Below are 20,338 nucleotides of genomic sequence, written 5' to 3'. Positions count from 1 at the left end.
TGTTTTCTGTTTGTGTAGTGTGGAGCGGGCTGTAACTGCATTTCATTGTGCAATCCTGTATTGTATAGTGACAATAAAGCTGAACCTAAAGACTTTAAACTATATTAGAAATATGTACCTCCTGCTATGTTTTACTGATTTATTTCATTTTTATGGCATGTTTAGAGACAGATTAGGGGTCCAAGGTTCTTCACTGAGAATGAATCCTCTTTTTGAGCACAAGTATCTTGTGTTTAAACTAACTAACTGTAACTCCCTTATTTTTTACTGATTTATTTCATTTTTATATGTACTTATTTGTTCTTTTTTCAATTATTAGTTTATTTTATTTCTCATGTGTCCTCTCTCTATCTGTCCGGTTATAAGGTTCCAGCAGTACCGTTAAACGAACTGTGGGTTTTTGTTCTTCCAATTAAAAGAAGGAAAAATAAAAATGATGTTATGAAGCGAATTTCTTCTTTTATGGTTATTCTTGTGCATGCAAATACTTTCTGAGCGCACGGGGCGGATGTGGCCCAATCAGACGGCGCCAACTGGACGTTGTTCCCGGAATGTTCCGTCTTCGTCCAATCAGAGGAAAATGCGTGGAGGACTACAGGAAGAGTCGGACCTCTTGGCCAATGAGGTGCCGGCAGGGAATGACGTGGCGCCGGAAACACCGTGCAGTCTGGAACGGTTGCGTGCTCACTTTACCGGTGTCTGTCGTGAAGCGGCAGCGGCTCATGAGTACGAAGTGTCCCGTGTTAGCATCGCTTTAAGGTTAAATATCTGAGTTATTCGCGTCGAAATGTTGTGTTTACGGGGGTTGTCGGTGGCTCTCGCGCTCGCTCTGGTGCCCGGTCCTACGGAAGCCCTGAAAGAAGGAGAGTGTGAAGGTAGGTTTGTCTGCTAGCTTCACTTAGCCACAGCATCAGCTGAATGGCTGCCTGCCTTCAGCAACTTTTACAATAGCACAGTTAGCAGAGAGGTCCGGTTCAGAGCCCGGAGCCGTCTGAAGGGGTTCAAACACCCGCTGATGCTGGGAGCTCGTTTCCAGCGGGGGTTTAACGTGGACTTCCGACTGGGTTCAGACAGGAAAAACATTCCCCCAAAGCTGCTTTCAAAAAGCGGGTTTATCACAAAATCCTGGACTGGGTATAAAAATCAGACCAGACCCAAAACCCGGACCAGCTCACCATCATCCACACAGCACGTCAGGCTTCAGTTTAGCAGTAAACTGATTATCTTATTCCCCAAATTAAGCATGATTATATCTGTAACGATACATGAAACACAAACCTCAGTAAAGTCTCCTATAGTGATGGTTAGAATAATCCAGGTGAGACTATTCAGACTGTTTTCTTCATCAGCAATTCATCGTTTGTCTGTAAGGTGAAAGATGAACATTTGATTTCATGGTGACTTGTTTTGATCGACCAACAGTCCAAACTCCGAATATTTAAAATTTACCATCACATATGACAAAGAACAGGAGCAGGTTCTCACATCTGAGCCGAAAAAAGACTCAAATAATTGATTATTAAAATAAATACCAATAAATTTTATATCCTTTGATCAATCAGTGAATCACCTACCAGTAATTAAACTGGTTTAATCCATCCCCGAGTGTCAAACCTCCACATGTGCAGGTGCTGCAGGTGTTGATGGTTATTCAGTCATTATTTGAAATCTAGAAAACTTAATTTCTTTTCTACAAAACTAAAGAGACAAAAGAAACTTCCTGTGAACAAACTAAAAGGGAACATTGTCGTTTGTACATGCTGACAGTTTGAATAATTCTCTGTTTATTGTTCCTCAGCAGGAAGCTGTCACTTCATAGAAAAGTCAGTTAGTTTTTGCTGTAAAAAGCAGAGTTTGTGTGTGTTGATGTCAAAATTAAGAAAAGATTTACGGCAGGTAGAAGTTTATCACCAGGTTTGTATTCAGGGCAGGATTAACAGCATCACTCATCCCAGTACTTGTCCACAGCTGGCTTCGGGTGGATGTGTTTGTTTCTGTTGTTAGTGGCTGAAGTGGATCAACAGATTCAAGATTCTTTATTGTCATTGAGTATGTCAATGAAATTTTCTTTGCAACCCCTATGTTAGGAACAGATAGTAAGAAAGATAAGAAGACTAGAAAGAATAAAATTAAGATAACTACAATAAAATAAAATAAACCAACAGCAATAAAAATATTCGTAAAAGCAATTAAAAATATACCAGAATGAAAATATACTAAGGCAATAAAATATACTAAACAATAAACAATAAAATATGGAATTGAAATGTGCCAACAGAATAATATATACTAACAGCTGTTACTTTTGGATCATTTCTGTGTAACTTAATGTAACTAACTTTTTTCAGCCAGCCAGGTAGATTTAGAAAGACTTAAAACCAACTCTCACAGCAAACTTCACACAATATTAAGATAAACGTCTGTGCAGTTGTTTAATATGTATTTGCCTCTTTGTTTCAGTGTGTGTGACCTTCCTCGGGAAGTTTTACCAGTCACTTAAGGACAGTAACGTAAACTTCAACAACGCAGACATCGAGAAGGCCATCATTAAGAGCTGCAAAGATGCTAAAGGCAAAGAAAACCGCTTTGTAAGTAAACTCCAGTGTAGGATAGTTGGTCCTTCAGTCGTGTGCTTTTGGACTTTGGATGTGTTGAGACTGATAGTTGTCACCTTGCTACCTCCACTGCTGCTGTGCTGGTGTTAATTTTTCATGCTGCAGGTATTACAGGTATTAGAAATACCTTCAACAGGTAAAATTCCTTTTTTAATTTTTGTTGTGCAGGATTGTTTGCTTCTTTAAGATAAGATAAGATAAGATAAGATAAGATAAGATATGCTTTATTGAGCCCCACCTGGGGAAATTCAGGTTAATAGTCAGAATTTATGATTTGACCCACGTGTTTGTAAGACTTGTGTCAACTGGTAGCTTGTATGTAGCGATGGACCGCTGCGCAGTTACCGTGGGCTCTGACATGCTACTGGCACCCCCCCGTCCGTCTGCACACCGTCTCCATGACGTCTGATTCGAGCAGAACTGAAGCCGAGCTGTGAGGAAGAATGTTTGTCAGCTATGTAAAATGAACGCTCTCTCCCCCCCTAAAGGTTCAGACTCAGCACTCATGAACCAGCTGCACTTGGACAGGAGTAGCTAATGTTAGCATAGCAGCTCGTGGCCATAAAATATCATGTCAAGGCCAAGATTAAGGACTTATTATGTGTGTATCAAACAAAAGTTTGGCCCTGATATGTCATATCTTGTTTATGTAGAAGCCAATTATTTTAAGTAATTAGTAATGATGATAATGATCATTATAATTCTTATTATTATGATTATTAAACAGTTTACACATACAGTTTACTCTTGTGTTTTAAGAGTAAACTGTACATACAATACTTGATATAATAATAATAATGATAAATACATTCAAAGATGTTCTAAATGTTTAACCAAAAAAACATGTTCCTGTTATTATATTGTTGGGAAGCAGGAAATGGTTTGGATGGATGTAGATGAGAATCTCGCCGTGCAGCTTCGCTTCTCTCGTTTCAGTTGGTGCTTTCACACCTAACCTGTTCAGTTGTGTCTGGTGTGAAAGCCGTCAGTCAGTCTGCGTCAGCACATGAGTTGAGGTCTTTTCCTAGACAGTGAAAAGCAGTCTGTGTGTGTCGAGTGTGTTTCCTGTTTTATGTACATCAGCAGTTCACAAATGAAACGTGGTGACCACACAGTACCTAAATGCCTCTTTATTTGTCCTGTTTCTGTTTGTCACTGTTTATGGAACATGATTTCCAGGGATTCTCACGATCGGGCATTTTTCCATGAGCTCTATGTGACGTCAGAAAGGATCATTTTACTGATCGGCTTCAGTAAATAAGGTTCATGCAGCGCTGATGATGCAGGATGATGACATCACCAAAAACTGTCCAATGAAAGAGTCTCTTGTTATGTTCACTTCTCTTGGTTTGTTTGTAAAAAGCCAGGATGAACCAGACCAGCTCTGAAGAGCAACATTGGGTCTTTTTCCTCCCAGTCTGACTAAATGAGCTGAACTACAGGTCAAGTCTCTTGTTGCAAAGCGTCCATGCTCTTTGCTGGTGGTGTCTGGAGAGCAGAGGGGAACTGAAACCGAGGAGAGACCCTTCATGCGTGGTTAACCCTGTAAAACAGTGAAATCAGATTCTTGTCTCCTCATTTCACGTTTCTAGTGTTACTACATCGGAGCAACGAATGATGCAGCCACCAAGATAATCAACGAGGTGTCCAAGCCTCTCAGCTACCACGTCCCAGTGGAGAAGATCTGTGAGAAGCTGAAGAAGAAGGACAGTCAGATCTGTGAGCTGAAATACGGTAAGAAGGAAAAAATGATTTCTGTTTGAAACGCACAGCCACATTTTCATCTGTCCAGACCATAAGATCCAGAGTTACACCTGCACGACATTACATTCATTCAGCAGGTGCTTTTATCTGAAGCAGTTTACAGTGAGTGCATTCAAACCATGTGGTAGCAGAGATATATATCATGTGCATCCCTTTCAGTCTGCAGTATAAATGCTTCAGTGTTTTTAGTTCATTACAGAAGTGCTAGCAGGGTCTTTTTGAGCTGAAGTCCAAAAGGCTGTGGCAGAAGATGAGTGTTGTCCAGACTTCAGTGGAGAGCTCATTGCACCAATGTGGCGCCAGAACAGAGAAAAGCTTTGACCGAGGTGGGCGAGCACAGGGCCTCTGAGTGATGGGACGGCTAAACGCCCAGAGGGAGGGGAGCAGTGGTCGGGCAGGCTGTAGGATGTGGTGAACGTGGTGGAATACCAGGAGGGCAGCAGTGTTTTGGAGTAGCTGCAGAGGTCTGATGACAGACGCTGGAGCTCCGGCAGGGAGTTAAGGCGGGAGATGACAAGCTCCTGGCCTCCCTGGTGAGGAGCGGTCGGCAGGGAACGACGGGGTCGCTCGCAGGTTTGATGGACCGGCCTCTGTGGGGGAACCCTTTCACCTGGAGGAGCACGAGCTCCGTCTTGTCCGGGTTGAGCTTTCAGTGGAGCCTAAACAACAACACATGCCTCCACCTGAGTCAGACGGGGCGGATTACAAGAAAAGCTGGGTGTCCTCAGCGGTGCATGTTTTCACTGTCTGTGTGTCGATGTTCAGAGATAAATGAAGAATTCCTTAAACCAGGAGACACCAACCTTTTTGAAACCGAGGGCTACTTCCTGGCTACTGATTAATGCAAAGGGCTACACACTTCTGAAATAACCAATTTGCTCAATTTACCTTTAACTAGATGTAATTATTAATAATTAACGATATTTATCTGTGTGAAGACACTGATCATGTTGATGATTTCTCACAATAAACATCAACAATGATTTAACAAGATAGGAAACAGATAAATATCAATATGCAGCACTTTATTTCTAGATTTTCTTCAAGTTTTTCAAATTGAACTTTTTCAAACGATCACTTCTACAACAGTCTGAGGAAATCACAACATCCCATTTTCACCAGCCACAAACAAATCGTGAATTATTTTGCACCATGTTTGTATGAATAATAAATCATGTAAAATACAAAGATCAACTTTCAAATTTTTAAATGAATCTGACTCATCACACTGGATGCTAAACCTGCACCTCGCCAAATCACGGTCCAGCTGGTCGGCCAAGTTCCCGGACATCGCCGACACTCTTCTTACCGTTTAATTGAACCAGTTGAACATCGGAGAGAGTGGCGATCACATCGGTTCCATATTTCTCATCTTCAAGTACAGTTTTAGCAACTGAAAAGGCCTTCTTCATCGTGAAAATTATATGTTTGCTTTCTTTTTTCAGTCATCTTCTAATTTTCGCTGCGCCCGCTAACTTGTTTCCACCATAAATGATCTCCATCAAACGCTACGTTTTGCTCATGCGCACACTGCTGACCTTTGAACTATACTAGGTCAGAGTTTTTAAAGTTTATATATATATATATATATATATATATATATATTGTAATTTCCAGTTTACATGTAAGCGTGATTTAACAAGAATAGCAACTGAAAAAAAAACTGGTAAGTGGTGCTATTTGAGCTATTTTTAGAACAGGCCGGCGGGCGACTCATGATCCCTGCCTTAAACCCTGCAGTGTTGTTTCTACAAACTCAGTTATGGATGCAAGGTGATAATAAAAATGAATTTATAGGAGCTGAGCTGGCAGTTGAATGGTGACAGTTTACTTACGTAATTTGACTGCCAGCATTCATAAGCGCTGAGTCTGAACCACAGTGATGAGAAACCCCCCAGTGTCACTCACCAGATCACACTGTGTGTGTTCTTGAGGTTAAACAAACATCTTGAATACATTTTCTTCTCATGCAATTTGTGCAAGCAAATCAGGTCCTGCTCATAATAAAAACAGCTCTGTGGAGGTCATCACTTTGTGTCTTTTCTTGTGTTTCTCATGTAGACAAGCAGCTGGACCTGACCACAGTGGACCTGAAAAAGCTTAAAGTGAAGGACCTGAAGAAGATCCTGGAGGAGTGGGGCGAGTCCTGCAAAGGCTGCGCTGAAAAGTCCGACTTCATCCGCAAAATCACAGAGCTCATGCCCAAGTACGCCCCCGCAGCCGCTAAAGCACGGACAGATCTGTGACGAGGAGCAAAGCTAATGCAACACAACCACACAACTTTGGACTTGACTTAGGAGGAGGAGGAGGATTTTGTCTGACATGTTTGTCTTGGTCTTATGGGTTTCGGAGGTGTGCGCTGATGAGGTAATCCTGATTCAGCAGTCTAGATGTTAGTGAATGCACAGAAAGCTGAGGCCTATGCTGTACTGTTAAATCAAGAGTAAGGGGAACGAACAGTTTGCACACTGATTAAAGGGGACATTCGAGCAATGGGAGCAGTTTTTCTACCTACGTTTATGATACATTTCACAGTGCGTCGGCTAAAAAGGGGGGCATCTGGTTATATTCACCAACCCGGGTCGTCCATTGGTTCATTTTAATGGCACCAGTGTGACTCTTCTGTCATTAAGCAGTGAGCTGAAGCAGCTGAATTAAAGTGAAACTGCTCAAATGCACAAAGTGTGTTGGTCAGAGTGCAGCCCACGGTTCACAAGCCCACATCGACCCCCTCTCCAGCCTCTGCCGACACCGCCCGATCACTTCTTAATGCCAGGATGCTTCTCGGAAAGTCATCGCGTACGAAGAATGACTTTAACGTCCCGGAGTGTTCCTCCGACTTCCCCCTGGTTTCCACGACATGCTGCGGAGGAGGACGAGCGAACGTGGATGCTGATCACTCTGAAACGCTCTGTCTTAAAACAGCGCTGACACGCCCACATGTGCATTCAGAGAGAGGCCCTGAAGACATCCCTGTCTCATGTGATCCTGGCGTAAGAGACTGAGGACAAACTGCTCCGTCCTGCTCTGTAAACGTGCTTCAGCTGAACGTCGGAGCGCCTTCTACAGAGAACGAGGACTTTGTATTTTGTCCCTAATCACTTACATGCTAATGACATAAAGAAGAGATCTCTTAGTGGCCAGTATGAAGAGGAGGGTGATTACAGAGTGCATGTGGGCTTGTGAGGATTGTATTAAGATAGATTGGAAGAGTATGAAGCTGTCCTTTAAGGCCTGATGTAAAAAACCATGACCACCCTCCTGTAGAGGTATCCAACACTGTCCCCTTTAACCACCAACGTGGTCTTTTTGTTTCAATCTCAGTCAAACACATTGTACAGTTATTAAAAGTCAAATTAACTCCTGTTTTTCTTCTCATTCATGACACTTTGTAGTTTCAGGCTTCTAATCCACACGAGGAGTTAAAGTTCAGGTTTCTGGAAATGAGCCTGATACTCAGTTTTTACCCCAAGTGACAGATAATTGGCTTCTTCTGCCCCAAAACTGCAGATCCCACATAACCAGTCCTCAGAGGTCATGGAGCGTGGGTGACTTATGTCAAAGTGCATTTGGCTCGTCTTGGACACAGGAAGGCACACCGAGCCTTCTCCCAGCAGCGTTAGAAATATTTAGGTAAGATATTTATTGAAGATTTTTTTTTAAAGATTTACCTTCTTTCATTTCTAAAAGTGCTTTTGGTTTCGTTGCTTTGTTCTGGTCCGACTGAGACGAGGTTTCTGTAGCTCATGAAAATCACCTCAGCTCTCCTGCCGCTCACCTTCCACTTCCGGGCAGCGCCGGGATCGCCTGCAGGATCGTCCAATCAGGAGCTGGATGAGGGTTGAAATTTAAAACCATAACAGAAAATCGACCGTGGGTGAGCTCAAAATGTTTGATCCCGCTCACGTGTGTCACGACTTCAGCAAGAATATTTATGCGTCCTGAACAGGAAGGGAAACGCCTTTTCTCTCCCACGTGTTGCAGTCACAGGTGAAACTGATCTCCACCACCTCACCTCCACCCTCACCCCGACTGTTGCGTCTTTCAGAAGGGATAGATATTTTATTGTTTGATGTAAAGAAACAACGTGTACTTTAAAAAACATAAGAGGTTTGTGATGCTCGATGAGAATTTAAAAATAAAAACATGCTGTTTCACATTGACCTTTCATGTAAAGCAGGCATTTGTTACATCTGTACTATTCTACTTTTTCATTAAAACATGAGGAAAGTCCATCTGGAGTGGAGGATGTTTGATTCTCTTACACATGTGAGTTGAAATGTGTTTCAGATTGATTCTTCAGAAATCAAATATTGTCTGAAAACTGGTTTGGGTCGCATCGAACTGTATCTGAGAGAAATTCAGGCGTTTAAATTGTGCCACAATTTTCTGTATTTGAACGTCTTCATGTATGTTCTGTCAGCAGCGTTTACGGTCCTCACTTCACCTAAAGTACTGAGAAAATGACAGAAACAGGTTGGGGAGACTTTTGTTTGAAGAAAAACAGATTTTTTAAAATGAAATAATACTTTCCTGAGCTCGTCAGTACAGAACATATTTTCTATATTTACATAAATACATTTCCAGGACTTTAAATTGAAAAGTATTTTTCCTGAAGTACAATTTTGGTGCTTGTACTTATTATTTCCATTTTATGATAATTTCTACTCCACTATTGGAAAGGAAATCTTGTACTTTCTTCTGCTTACGTTTATCTGACAGCTTCAGTAACGAGACACTTTTCAGATGAAGATTTTACATAAAAAACGCAGTAACTTATAACAATCCATAACAATAACATGGAGAACAACACAGTGTTGAAGATGAAACCAGTGTTTCTAAACCGTCCTCTCTTGTGGCGTTCACAAAGAAACAGTCTAGTTGGGCCTTTCGTCACGTTTCATATATGTGCGAGTTGTGACTTGTTGACTTCGTCCCCTGAAACTTCTCACGTGGTTTTATTTAAATAACAGCTTGAGGCTCAAAGAGGTAAAATTTAAAGAGTGAAGACAAACTTCTGTGTCTGAACTTTTCGTCTTTTCTCTCCCGTCAATCATCTCACGGCCCCTCAGATTGATCAGGTGACCCTTTGAAGGGGCCCGACGTTTGAGTTGAAAGCAGCTCCACCTGCATCAGCTCAAACAGTAACATGCTGCTCTAACATTGATGCTTCAGTCTTAACAATCTAATAATGTCTCATAGAATCAGAGATCAGACACAGGAGACGTTTCACTGCAGGATGAGTACTTTAACTTTTGGTACATTTTGCTGATAATACTGCTTTAATTTCACTGAAGTAACTTTTTGAATGCTGTACTAGTATTAAGTATTTTAAGTATTCTTAAAGTGTGGTGTTGCCAGTTTTATTCACATACATGACCTGAATACTTCCTCCACTGGATAATTGAAGTGAAAAGCAGCGTCTCAGATCACTTGTCTTTTCTTTCAGACTATTTGCATTTATGGATGTAAAACCTTCAAAGAAGGAGAAAATAAAAACATGACTTGGGTCATTGAAACATGTCTTTTCTGTAAATGACTCCTGGTGTCACGCTGGGTTGAAAGTGTAAGTTGTGCATCAGCCTAAAAGAGTCTCACATGAGTAAAATATCCTGATAGTAAGTGTCCAGTAGTTTCTGGACAACGTTTGATCCTGAAGCGTGACACGTCATGACGGCAGCCGACAGACGTCAGCGCAGGCTCCGCCTTCCACAGGGAAAGCGCACATTCCTATTGTCCAAGATGGCGGCATAGGTGCAGATCCTCTGATGCTGACATGTTTTTAAACGACTTTATCCTTTTATTTCGATATATATGCAAGTATCCAGCGGTCGGAGTGGTCGCGTTTGTTCGCCGGAGCTGTCGTCTGCTGCGCTGTTTCTGCTAACGCTCCCGGAATTCGCTCTCCAGGCTGGATTCCCGCTGCAGGCACCGAAAAGTTTGAGCTCCATCATTCCATGAAAATGAAGCGGCAGGCCGGGAGAGAGACTAGTCCGTCCAGGGCCATCGCTAAGCGGATACGGGAAAGGGAGCGAGAGAGTGCGCGGAGAGAGGAGCTGCCGCCGCCGCCGCTGGCTCTGCTGCTGGCGGAGAGCCGCGGGTATCACCGCCGGAGCCGGAGCAGGGAGCGAGAGAAGCCGCGGCTCAGGGAGGAGCGGGCGGCCGCCTTGGAGCTCCACCACCGACACGAGCTCAGCCTCCTCGGTCGTCCGCCGCTGCGGACCACGGCGGCGGAGCTCCCCGCCGCCAGGCCGGGCACTCTGGAGTACAAAACGCTGCTCATCAGCAACCTGGGCTCGCAGGTGTCGGACGAGGACGTGGAGGACGCGTTATTCCACGAGTTCAAAAAGTTCGGGGACGTCAGCGTGAAACTGTCGCACACGCCGGAGCTTGGCCGGATCGCCTACGTGAATTTTCGGCACCCGGAGGACGCCAAGGAGGCCAGGCACGCCAAATCGTCCAGGTTAGTTCTGGGTGATCGGCAGCTCAAAATTGAACCCATGTACGTTCGGCGGCGGAGCGTTACGCCGCCGGACGTCGGTTATCTGCCTCTGCACGCGCCGTATCCCTACAGACAGCGGTCCCTGTCCCCGCCGGGGCCCGGGGTGAGCAGCATTAGAGACCTCAGGGCGAGACATTACGCCCTGGAGACCCTGGGTCTCAGCAGAGAGAGGGAGAGGCTTTTGGATTATTATGGCATGCTGGATGAGAGGGGTCGGCCCTATGGCTTCCCTCCCATGCCGGTAGTGGAGGATTTAAAACCTGAGGATGATCAGAGGGCGACCAGTAACCTTTTTATTGGAAACCTGGACGGTAACGTCACAGAGGCAGAACTGAGGAGGGGTTTTGACAAGTATGGCATCATTGAGGATGTTGTGATTAAACGCCCGGCTCGTGGACAGGGTGGGGCATATGCTTTTGTGAAGTTTCAGAACCTAGACATGGCCCACCGGGCCAAAGTGGCCATGCAGGGGCGGCTGATCGGCGGCAACCCCATAAAGATTGGTTATGGCAAAGCTAACCCCACCACACGGCTGTGGGTGGGCGGTCTTGGGCCTGGAAACTCCCTCGCCGCCCTCGCTCGGGAGTTCGATCGCTTTGGGAGTATAAGGAACATCGACTATGTTAAGGGGGACAGTTTTGCTTACATCCAGTATGAGAGTTTGGACGCTGCTCAGGCCGCCTGCACCCAGATGAGGGGGTTTCCTCTCGGAGGCCCCGAGCGGCGGCTGAGGGTGGACTTTGCTAAAGTGGAGGAGAGCCCCTCTCGGCCGTTTCCGCCTGGTTACCAGCCCCCTGTCGCGCCCCCGTCCCACTATGAGCTCCTCGGGGAGACCTACAGCCGCCATCGCAGCCTGGAGCGAGAGCTGAGGGGAGCCAGAGACCGCTCGTCGCCTCCCTCCCACAGCCTCCTCACCCAGAGGGAGAGAGACAGGGCCCTGGTGGAGAGAGACTATGCCACCAGCCCCACCCGCAGCTTGGAGAGGAGAGCGGGGGGAGTGGAGGCATTTGGGAGGGGTGGGAGAGGAGCGAGGAGCCGCAGCAGGAGCAGGGAGCGGTGGCTGAAGGAGAGGGAGGAAAGGAGGAACAGGAGGAGGAGCAGGAGTCCGTCCACTGAGAGGCCGACAGAGGAGAGGGAGAGAGAGAGAGAGAAGGAGAGGGGGAGGTCGCGGGTTCGAGGCCCGGGAGGGGCTGTCTCTCCTGATGCCAGTCCAGACCGCGCACGGGTTCGAGCTCCGGACTCCACCACGGAGCCGAGAGACCACTCCCCTGACAGCGGCGTGTGGGGGCGACACCCTGCCACCACCGAGGAAGAGCCGCCATCTGGCCGCCACCACGGCAAGAGGTCCTCCATCGAACATCTCAACAACCATCACCATAGAAACAGCGAGGTCACTGCCGCCAGCTCTCCTGTGATCCACACAGACACACACACCTCCTCCTCTCCCGGCACGCTGTCCGAGTTCGCCCAGGCCTCGCTCTCCAAAACGTGGCACGGCTTCTTCGCGCTGAAGAACAGCAGTTTCCCCACTGACCTGTACATGCTGGAGGGGGGCTCCTCGTTCTTCAACACGGTGATGAAGGACAGCCTGAAGCTGCAGAGCCAGAACCAGCCCAGCCAGCTGAAGATCGCCCAGAGGCTCCGCATGGACCAGACCCGACTCGATGAGGTGTCGCGCCGCATTAAACTCGGGCGGCCCGACGGGTTCGCCATCTTGTTGGCCATCCAGGGCCCCGTCGACCGCCAGGCCCCCGCCCCCGAGCCGGGACTGCAGGTGCGCTTGCTCCGCCACCTGGTGACCTACCTGCGCAACAAGGAAGCGGCCGGAGTCGTGAGCCTGCCCGCCGCCAAAGAGGGAGGGCCGGGGGCAATGCTGTATGCCTTCCCTCCTGGGGAGTTCTCACAACAGTACCTGCAGGCCGCCAAAAGGACTGTGGGAAATCTGGACGAGGAGCACATGGTTATTGTGATCGTCACTGACACTAATTGATCGTAACGCTGCAGAGTGATTACGTGTACAGACACTTAAAGGCATGCACACACACACACACACACAGAGCGAGCTGAGACGGCGCTCTCGTGACTACAAATACTTCCATGTTTTTAGAAAGATGCATTTTATGGTTTTATTCAGTATCTTATAAATGAAACACAGAAAACGACACTACATGTCATTTTACTCCCTCATTTATGACTTAACGTTGAACCTGTTGTCACATTCACAGACGAATGCGGATGATTTCCCGTGGCGGGCTTCTGAACTGGTCTGTAAAGAGAAGCGCCTGAAGGAGAGAGAGGGGGGGGTTAAATGTATTTGCCTGCTGCACATACAGGCAGCACAGTTGCTTTTGTACTCTAAGCTGTAATATACGACACTAAATCTGAGGGGTGTGTTTATATGCTTGTTTACTTTATTTGTCTTTTGTTGGACTGTACCAAGTCATCGTGTAAATCCAGTATCTGTGGGACGGGAGGTTTTTTACAAAGTGATTGTACTGTAAACTGAGCGGGCAGTTTGTCTCCTCGCAGGTTGAGACTGTTGTGACGTGTTTTTTTTTTTTGGGGGGGGGGTTTGTTTTTAAAGCACCAGCCGCCACAGCCAGTAGAGACTCCAGTGAATTTCCTGACCGTCCCTGTGACTGTATATTTGACATAGTTAGTGTTTTATCAATTGAACCATTCCAGTTTCTCCTGTCACTACGAGAGGCGTGACTGTTGCTGCATGCGGGAAAAGAAAAGTTCTATTTTGTCTGTCTGAAGATGTTTGCTCCTCTTTCTGTTGTCACTCGAGATGTTCAGCTGTCATACTGGTGCAGATTTTATATTGTATACCGACTTTTATTCAACTTTAATACATCAGTCCATCCATCGTACTTCTCCTCCGTGCTCCTTCTTGTTTTTTTTTCACTTCAGCCTCTAAAGATCATCTCAGCCATTTACAGGCAGTTTGAGTTTAATACAGGAATGATCTTCACAAGAATCGAGCCCTCAGAAGCTCTTTAATTACCTCCTGAAGTGTACGAACGTGTGTGTTAATTCCAACGTCTTCATGTAACTGAACTGGTCCAGACTTGATTTTCTACCTTCAACCTTCACTGAATGTTTGTGCCAAGAATATTTTACTAATTCAAACCACCTAGGTGATAATGAATGACATATTAAGAGGCTAAGAACTAAAAAGATGGAAAACCTTTAGATGGCGGCCGTAGACTTTTTCTGTTGCCATGGAAATGAGTATTTTGACCTTTTCTGCTTTCGAGCGTTTCACCTGCAGCAGTTTTATCCATGACAACATCGTCAGGTGTGTGTGTTGTTGTTGTTGTTTGCACCAACCAAATGAGAGTGTATGTAGTTGATGTAGAAGACGTGTAACACCTCCTGTAGTGGCGACCGCTGCCATCGCACAGCGACAGTGCAGCTACGTGCTCCATGTAAGCTGCCTTCACTCCATTCACGGTGTCACAAAGGTCACATTCGGGTTGATTAAATCATGAAAATGTGTCAAACTTCATGAGGAAATCATGTCAGATGGTGTTCGCATTTCAAACTGAGCAGCAAACACTCAGTTTTATGGAAGAACTGAGGAGGAAAGAGAAACAGGTTATTTTAATTCATTCATAAATACACAAAACAGCTGCAGGTTTCTGTACATGTTGAGCATCATGATGAATCTGCTGATCTGTGAAATGTCAGAAAAAGGTGCATTTTGTCCTTCAGAGTTTCCGTAGGACAGGTGTGACATCATTTAAATCGCTGTTTTTTTCCAACCAAGGCAGGTTTATTTGAATAGCACCTTTCAGCCATTCAAAGTGCTTTACATAAGACAGACCAGCCTGAATCCAGCAGAGTCTGGACCCCGAAACAACTAAAAACAGAACAAATCCATTAACAGTCAGGCTGTGTTTAACAGTTTCATGTCGTAACATCCAATCACCTGTCCCAGCAGATATTTACAAAAATCAATGAAGCCAATGAGGGAGAACATTAAATATATTGACTTATATTGAGTTTGTGTCAAAGGGATCAGCAAGTTTTCACATTCTGTTATATTTCTGTTTTACAACTTTTCTGGATTCTGGGATGTAAAAGCCATTAAAAGAACACAAGGCAATATTAAAAAATAAAACTTTGAATAGGACTTAGAGGAGTGAAATAGAAAATGAATAAGCTAAAAAAAGACTGAAACACATAAAACAGGTGAAAATAAGAAGTCAGTGCAGAGCAGGATCAGAATGAACAGAAACTCTTCAGTCCTGCAGTTCTCTGCGAGCTGAATGCTGCCTCTGCAGGTTCACTTTAGACTGTGAGCAGACCTGATCCCACACCATCTGAGAGGTCTGGATCAGCTGCAGCTGTCTGATCTGAGACCTGTAAAAACAGTGGAGGTAACTGATTGGTCTGAATCCTGCTGAGTCATCACTGTAAGAGCACTGAGACTGACAGCTGGCTGATTGGCTGATGGTCTGATTGTGGATGTTTAAAATGAGGTCTGAGTCCAGGACTACACCAGCTTTCCTGGTCCGGTTTGGTCTGAAGCTGAACGCTGACTCTTAATCTCAGCTCCAAAAACAATTCAGTTTTTCTGTTTTGTTTGATTTATTTGCTGGAAGAAAACAATCAATTGATTATGCATTGATTTGTTTTGATTAATCAACTAATCTTTAGTTTTTTCTGGTTTCTACAGGCCCAGAACGTTACATATCTGGATCCAGAAAAAACAGAAATCAAAGTAAAGACTATATCTTAATCTGTAAAATAATCTTTCATCAGTTATATGAAACAGAGCGTCTGCTGTGTTCTGGTTGGCAGCAGTAACAGTAACTACCAGTGGTGGAAGGTAACTAAGTACATTTACTGAAGTGCTCCTCTTAAGTGCTGCTTTTAGATATTTATATTTCCATTTTCTGCTACTTTATACTTGTACTCCACTACATTTATTTAGCATTTCACTACATGTCAAAGGGAGATGTACTTATTATTTCATTTTCATTATTTTTCACATTATTTGTCAAAGAAACATGAGCCTGCAAAACAGGTTTATTTACAGTGAAAATAAATCTCCTTAAGTAATTTTATCCTGGAATCCAATCAGAGTTTTTATTTCCTCTAAAAGGTGAAACTCACCTGTCAGTGAAGTGGGAATATTTCCATCTGTCTTCAGCTCCAGCTCTCGTGCAGCAGTCGGCCTCAGTCTCTGCAAACGTTGATTGAAACTGAAACGGGTTGAAATATTCTCACTGTGCTGCCAAATAAGGTTTGAAGACTCTGTTTGACACAAGTGCCTTTTTAAGACTGAGGGACAAACTGTAGAAATAAAATATTTCACCATGGAAGGAGCCATTTGGTGTGGTGCGTACTTTTACTTTAACTATAACTGGCTGGTTTGTACTTCTGCTGAAGTAAGATTCTTGAATGCAGGACATTTACTTGTAGAGGAGTATTTTTAAATTGCAGTATTCCTACTTTTAGTAAATGTATTTGAGTACTTCTTCCACCGCTGGTCAGTTCCTTTGAGCTCTTCTCTAAAGTACCTTTCATTTTCTTTTCACCTCGAGCAGCGCCTCCCGCCTCTTGCTTCTACTTGTCGCTTCGCTGTTGGTCTGAAAGTTGCTCAGTCCGGCGGGTTTGGAGCTGTGGCATGAATAGAAAACCGTGGAGCCACGGGGATGACGGGCCAAAAAAAGCAGCTACCTGTCCTGAAACCCAATCAGAAAGACAAAATATGAATACGCCCTCTTAAACAACGTGACCATGACACGCTGAAGCTGAATGTTCGTCACAGTCACTTAGATACAGCAGTTTTGTACAATGTGCCATGAAGGAAAATAAAAAGAATAAAACTCCGCTTCCATCGACAAACGGCAAGTTGTTAATATTCTTCCGTTTTCTTTCCTGTGTCACGTGACCTCGTGGTGTGCTGCGTCATGACCGATGACATCACACAGGCCAGGTGGAGGCCGAATCCACAACGATCGGTTTTTGTACACGGATTCCCGCTTTGGTTTTTTTTTGTGTCAACATAGAAACATGTATTCTGTATTGAAATGTAATGTAATAAACATTTTATGCTCTTTGTAAGCCCGTGTGATGTGGTGCCATTTGTCTGTCATAGGTTTTCTGTCCACTATGAGCTGCACGCATGTCATTTTCACCAAGTAGTTACTACATCTGGAACAACAAGAACATTCAGAATTAAAAATAATCACTCTATAAAGGTGTGACAGTGGTGTTGCATTGTTAAACAGCTTGTTAATGCTGATGGCCTGATACATGATCAATTCCTGGAGAAAGAGTAAGAATATGAGCTGTTTTTGAGGCTTTGCCAGGTGTGTTGCAGCTTCTGAGAGGTTTCAGGAATTCATCCATTTCATAGTGCCATATCCCTGAAAGAAGCTGACATTATATATTTATGTGTATATATGTACACACACACACACACACATATATATACATATACATATATAAGGAATTAAAGCTGTAACCCAGCCTCCAGGATGATCTTTTTTGTGTCTTTACTTTATGGAGATATTAATTTGCAGAAAATCTGATTAGTTAGGGACAAATTTTGTCTTAAAGTTGAGGAAAAAAGACATCAGAGAGATTTATAATTGATTCTGTCCGTCATTTGTTTTATCACTGTATGTAAAATAGAATATTTGAGGTGGATGGTCAACATTACATGAGAAGCAAAACTTAAAAAAAACAATTCAACTCCAGGAAAAATACTTTTTCATCTCTTGAAGGCAGTGAAAAGGAAACAGATGTTTGGAGTTTTTTTTGTACAGTTAATTTAATGGAAAATCCCACATTCACAAGAAGAACTGGACAGGCTGCAAATCAATTTTTTTATTTTTTTCATGACGAGCTGCATCGGTATGACACAATGATGAGACGCCTCAAGTAAAGGGGGGCGATTAAACCAAACCCACTGACTCAAAGTGTCTGGGAAAGTAATGTGTGATTCTGCTGTTTCGTATTCAACCCTCATGTGTTGATTTGTTTTAAAATGTTAATGTAAATGTTTAAATGCTCTTATTTTCTCATTCGCCCTTCAGATTAAACAAATCCACAATCAATACAACCGCTCAGGGAGTACATTGTTGACAGGATTTAACTTTACGTGAGGCAGTCCGTCAGGAAGGAGTATCATATTCCCGGTGACGGTGATCGTGAACGCTCGCGCTACTTCCGCCTTCAGGTGGACCCTGAGCGAGTGGTGCTTCACCCGGATGGGCGTGGCTTTGTAGGACGTAGCAGTGCACGCTGCGGCGAGTTCCGCGACGTCTCGGCTCGTGCTCTGAGTGCACGTTCACGAGCTTTAAACGACGGCGGGAGTGTGATGAAATGCTGCAGGTTCCCGCTTGCACCATTCAGTCATCCATAAACACAAAGAAATACACACAGAAACAAATCCTTATTTTACCCTGCCTGGTTTTCTCATAATATACTACTGGTTCACCAGCTGTTTGATTCCAACGGTTTATTACTTACTTACGAAGATTTTATTTTAAAATACAACATCTCAATCCCTGCTGAGGAATTTAACATAACTATTAAGGCATGGAGTCTCTTTATTATTTAGAAGCTCAGTGAACCAGATACCAGCCCCTTTGCCTCTGGATCCATCAAAAAGCGAAGTAGGCAGGATTTGTTTCTCGACGACACGTAACAGCAATCGTGTTGTACGTACTTTGTTTCAAAGGGACATAGTATCTCTTCCTTATAAAACATTTTACTGGAATAATTTATTACCTAACCTTGATTGGAAAAAAATCTGGATCTTACCAACCAAATATATGATGAACAACAAAATAAAATACTTTTAAATTAATTCATAAAATGTATCCTTCTAAAATATTTAAATGAGAAAAATTAGAAAACATATTGATACCAACTGCTCTTTCTGTTCACAACGCCCTGAAGATAATTTTCATTTATTTTGGTCTTGCCCTGTTTCAAATAATTTCTGGAAAGATGTTTGTCATTTTATTTCCATATTTATTGAGAATATTTTAACTCTTTGTTTTGAGATGTACTGTTTGGTTTCACTTCTTTTATTCCTTCCAAAAGCAAACAGTATTATATAATCAACCATATCATTTTATTATCTAAATATCATATTCACAAATGCAGATATATAAATAAAAATCCGTTTTATTTTTTTTAAGAATGAAACCAAACAGTATATTCAGACCCTTAAGTACTCAACCAACACCAAGGCTGTTAAGACTGCATTTGTGTAGTCTTCTTAATATGTTCCTGTAGACTGTTTTTACTTGTATGTGGCCCCCTGGCAAAACCCTTTTCTGTTTAACTGTATTGTTCTGTTCAGCATTCAATAAAGTTTTATTGAAAAAAAAAAACAAACTATTCAGTCATGCTAATGTCAGCATCCCTCAACATGCGCCATGACAGTCCAGACACACAACAGTGAGCAAAAACCTCTCTATCTTCAGCCTGAGACCAAACCGAGTGAAAGACAGACTGCTGAACATCCAGCACTTCAGCAACTATTCCTATTGATTCTATTTGAATTGTATTTTCTGGATACATTTTCTGCTTTTTACCTAATTGTAACCATGCTGAATAAATAATAACGTTTTGTTTAAAGAAACTAAAAGAAAACGGAGTTGAGTGTGTGGAAGTGAAACCATGCGGTGAGTTTAGCTTTAGACATAAAATCACAAACACACTTTTAATCTCATCACATCCAAATATCCTGAGTAAAAACACACAAAGAAACTGAAACTGACCGGTGCTGTTGTACACGTGAGGGGGCACCGTGCCTCCACAGGGGGGCGCCAGGCGGCAGGTGATGATGAGGATGATGTTAGTGTAGTAGATGTTGGTGTAAATATGGAGCACGTTTCTGCGCCTCCTGGGTGAACTTGTGTTTGGCAGATTTGTCACTTTCCCTCCGTGTGATCCACTAAAATCTGTGTGTCATAGTTTACAAAAAGCAGGACTTTGACTGACGTTAACTCGTTCAAGTACATCTCCTCCCGTTGGTTGAGAAACTTGCACAAACTTTTAGTCTTTTTGGCAGGTTCTCAATCCTTCTCATGTTCACCCGTCTTCTCCTTTTAAGGTTTACAGCAGTTGGCATCCATGAAGTTGCATTACTGCCATCTTCAGGTTTTACTCTCCCTCATTGTATTTATCCTGCACCTCGCTGGGTAATGGACACTCCCTGTCTCTCCTTGTTGATACACTTCGCAGTCACAGATGGATGCAGTGGTGTTTGAAGTATTGACCACACTTTCACTCCCCCGTACCCACTATTCTCTAAAGAATGTCTTGCTCTACAAAAGCAGCACTCCCCCCTCCTCCCCCCTCTCTGCCTCACATCTATATAAAACACAATCCAAATTAGTCTTTAACACACAACATCTGGCTTTCCCTCCTCTTTACTGTAAACTGCTGGAAATGTTCCACTGAAGAATTACTCATATCAACC

General features: G+C 43.7%; 2 protein-coding genes across 2 annotated transcripts; both read left to right on the top strand.

Annotated features, from left to right (window-relative positions):
* The first annotated feature begins 684 nt into the window (after nucleotides 1-684).
* manf (mesencephalic astrocyte-derived neurotrophic factor) lies at nucleotides 685-8,613 on the top strand. The gene is made up of 4 exons (XM_041956372.1): nucleotides 685-875; nucleotides 2,461-2,588; nucleotides 4,208-4,349; nucleotides 6,441-8,613. The coding sequence occupies exons 1-4, from the start codon at nucleotides 788-790 to the stop codon at nucleotides 6,623-6,625; spliced, it is 543 nt and encodes a 180-aa protein (XP_041812306.1). The 5' UTR covers nucleotides 685-787; the 3' UTR covers nucleotides 6,626-8,613.
* A 1,515-nt stretch (nucleotides 8,614-10,128) lies between these two features.
* Nucleotides 10,129-13,437, top strand: rbm15b (RNA binding motif protein 15B). Its single transcript, XM_041961692.1, has one exon. The coding sequence runs from the start codon at nucleotides 10,337-10,339 to the stop codon at nucleotides 12,869-12,871; it is 2,535 nt and encodes an 844-aa protein (XP_041817626.1). The 5' UTR covers nucleotides 10,129-10,336; the 3' UTR covers nucleotides 12,872-13,437.
* The last annotated feature ends 6,901 nt before the right edge of the window (nucleotides 13,438-20,338 follow it).

This window comes from Chelmon rostratus, chromosome 2, assembly GCF_017976325.1.
Source record: "Chelmon rostratus isolate fCheRos1 chromosome 2, fCheRos1.pri, whole genome shotgun sequence".
Lineage (NCBI taxonomy): Eukaryota > Metazoa > Chordata > Actinopteri > Chaetodontiformes > Chaetodontidae > Chelmon > Chelmon rostratus.
This window is presented reverse-complemented; position numbering and strand designations above follow the sequence as displayed.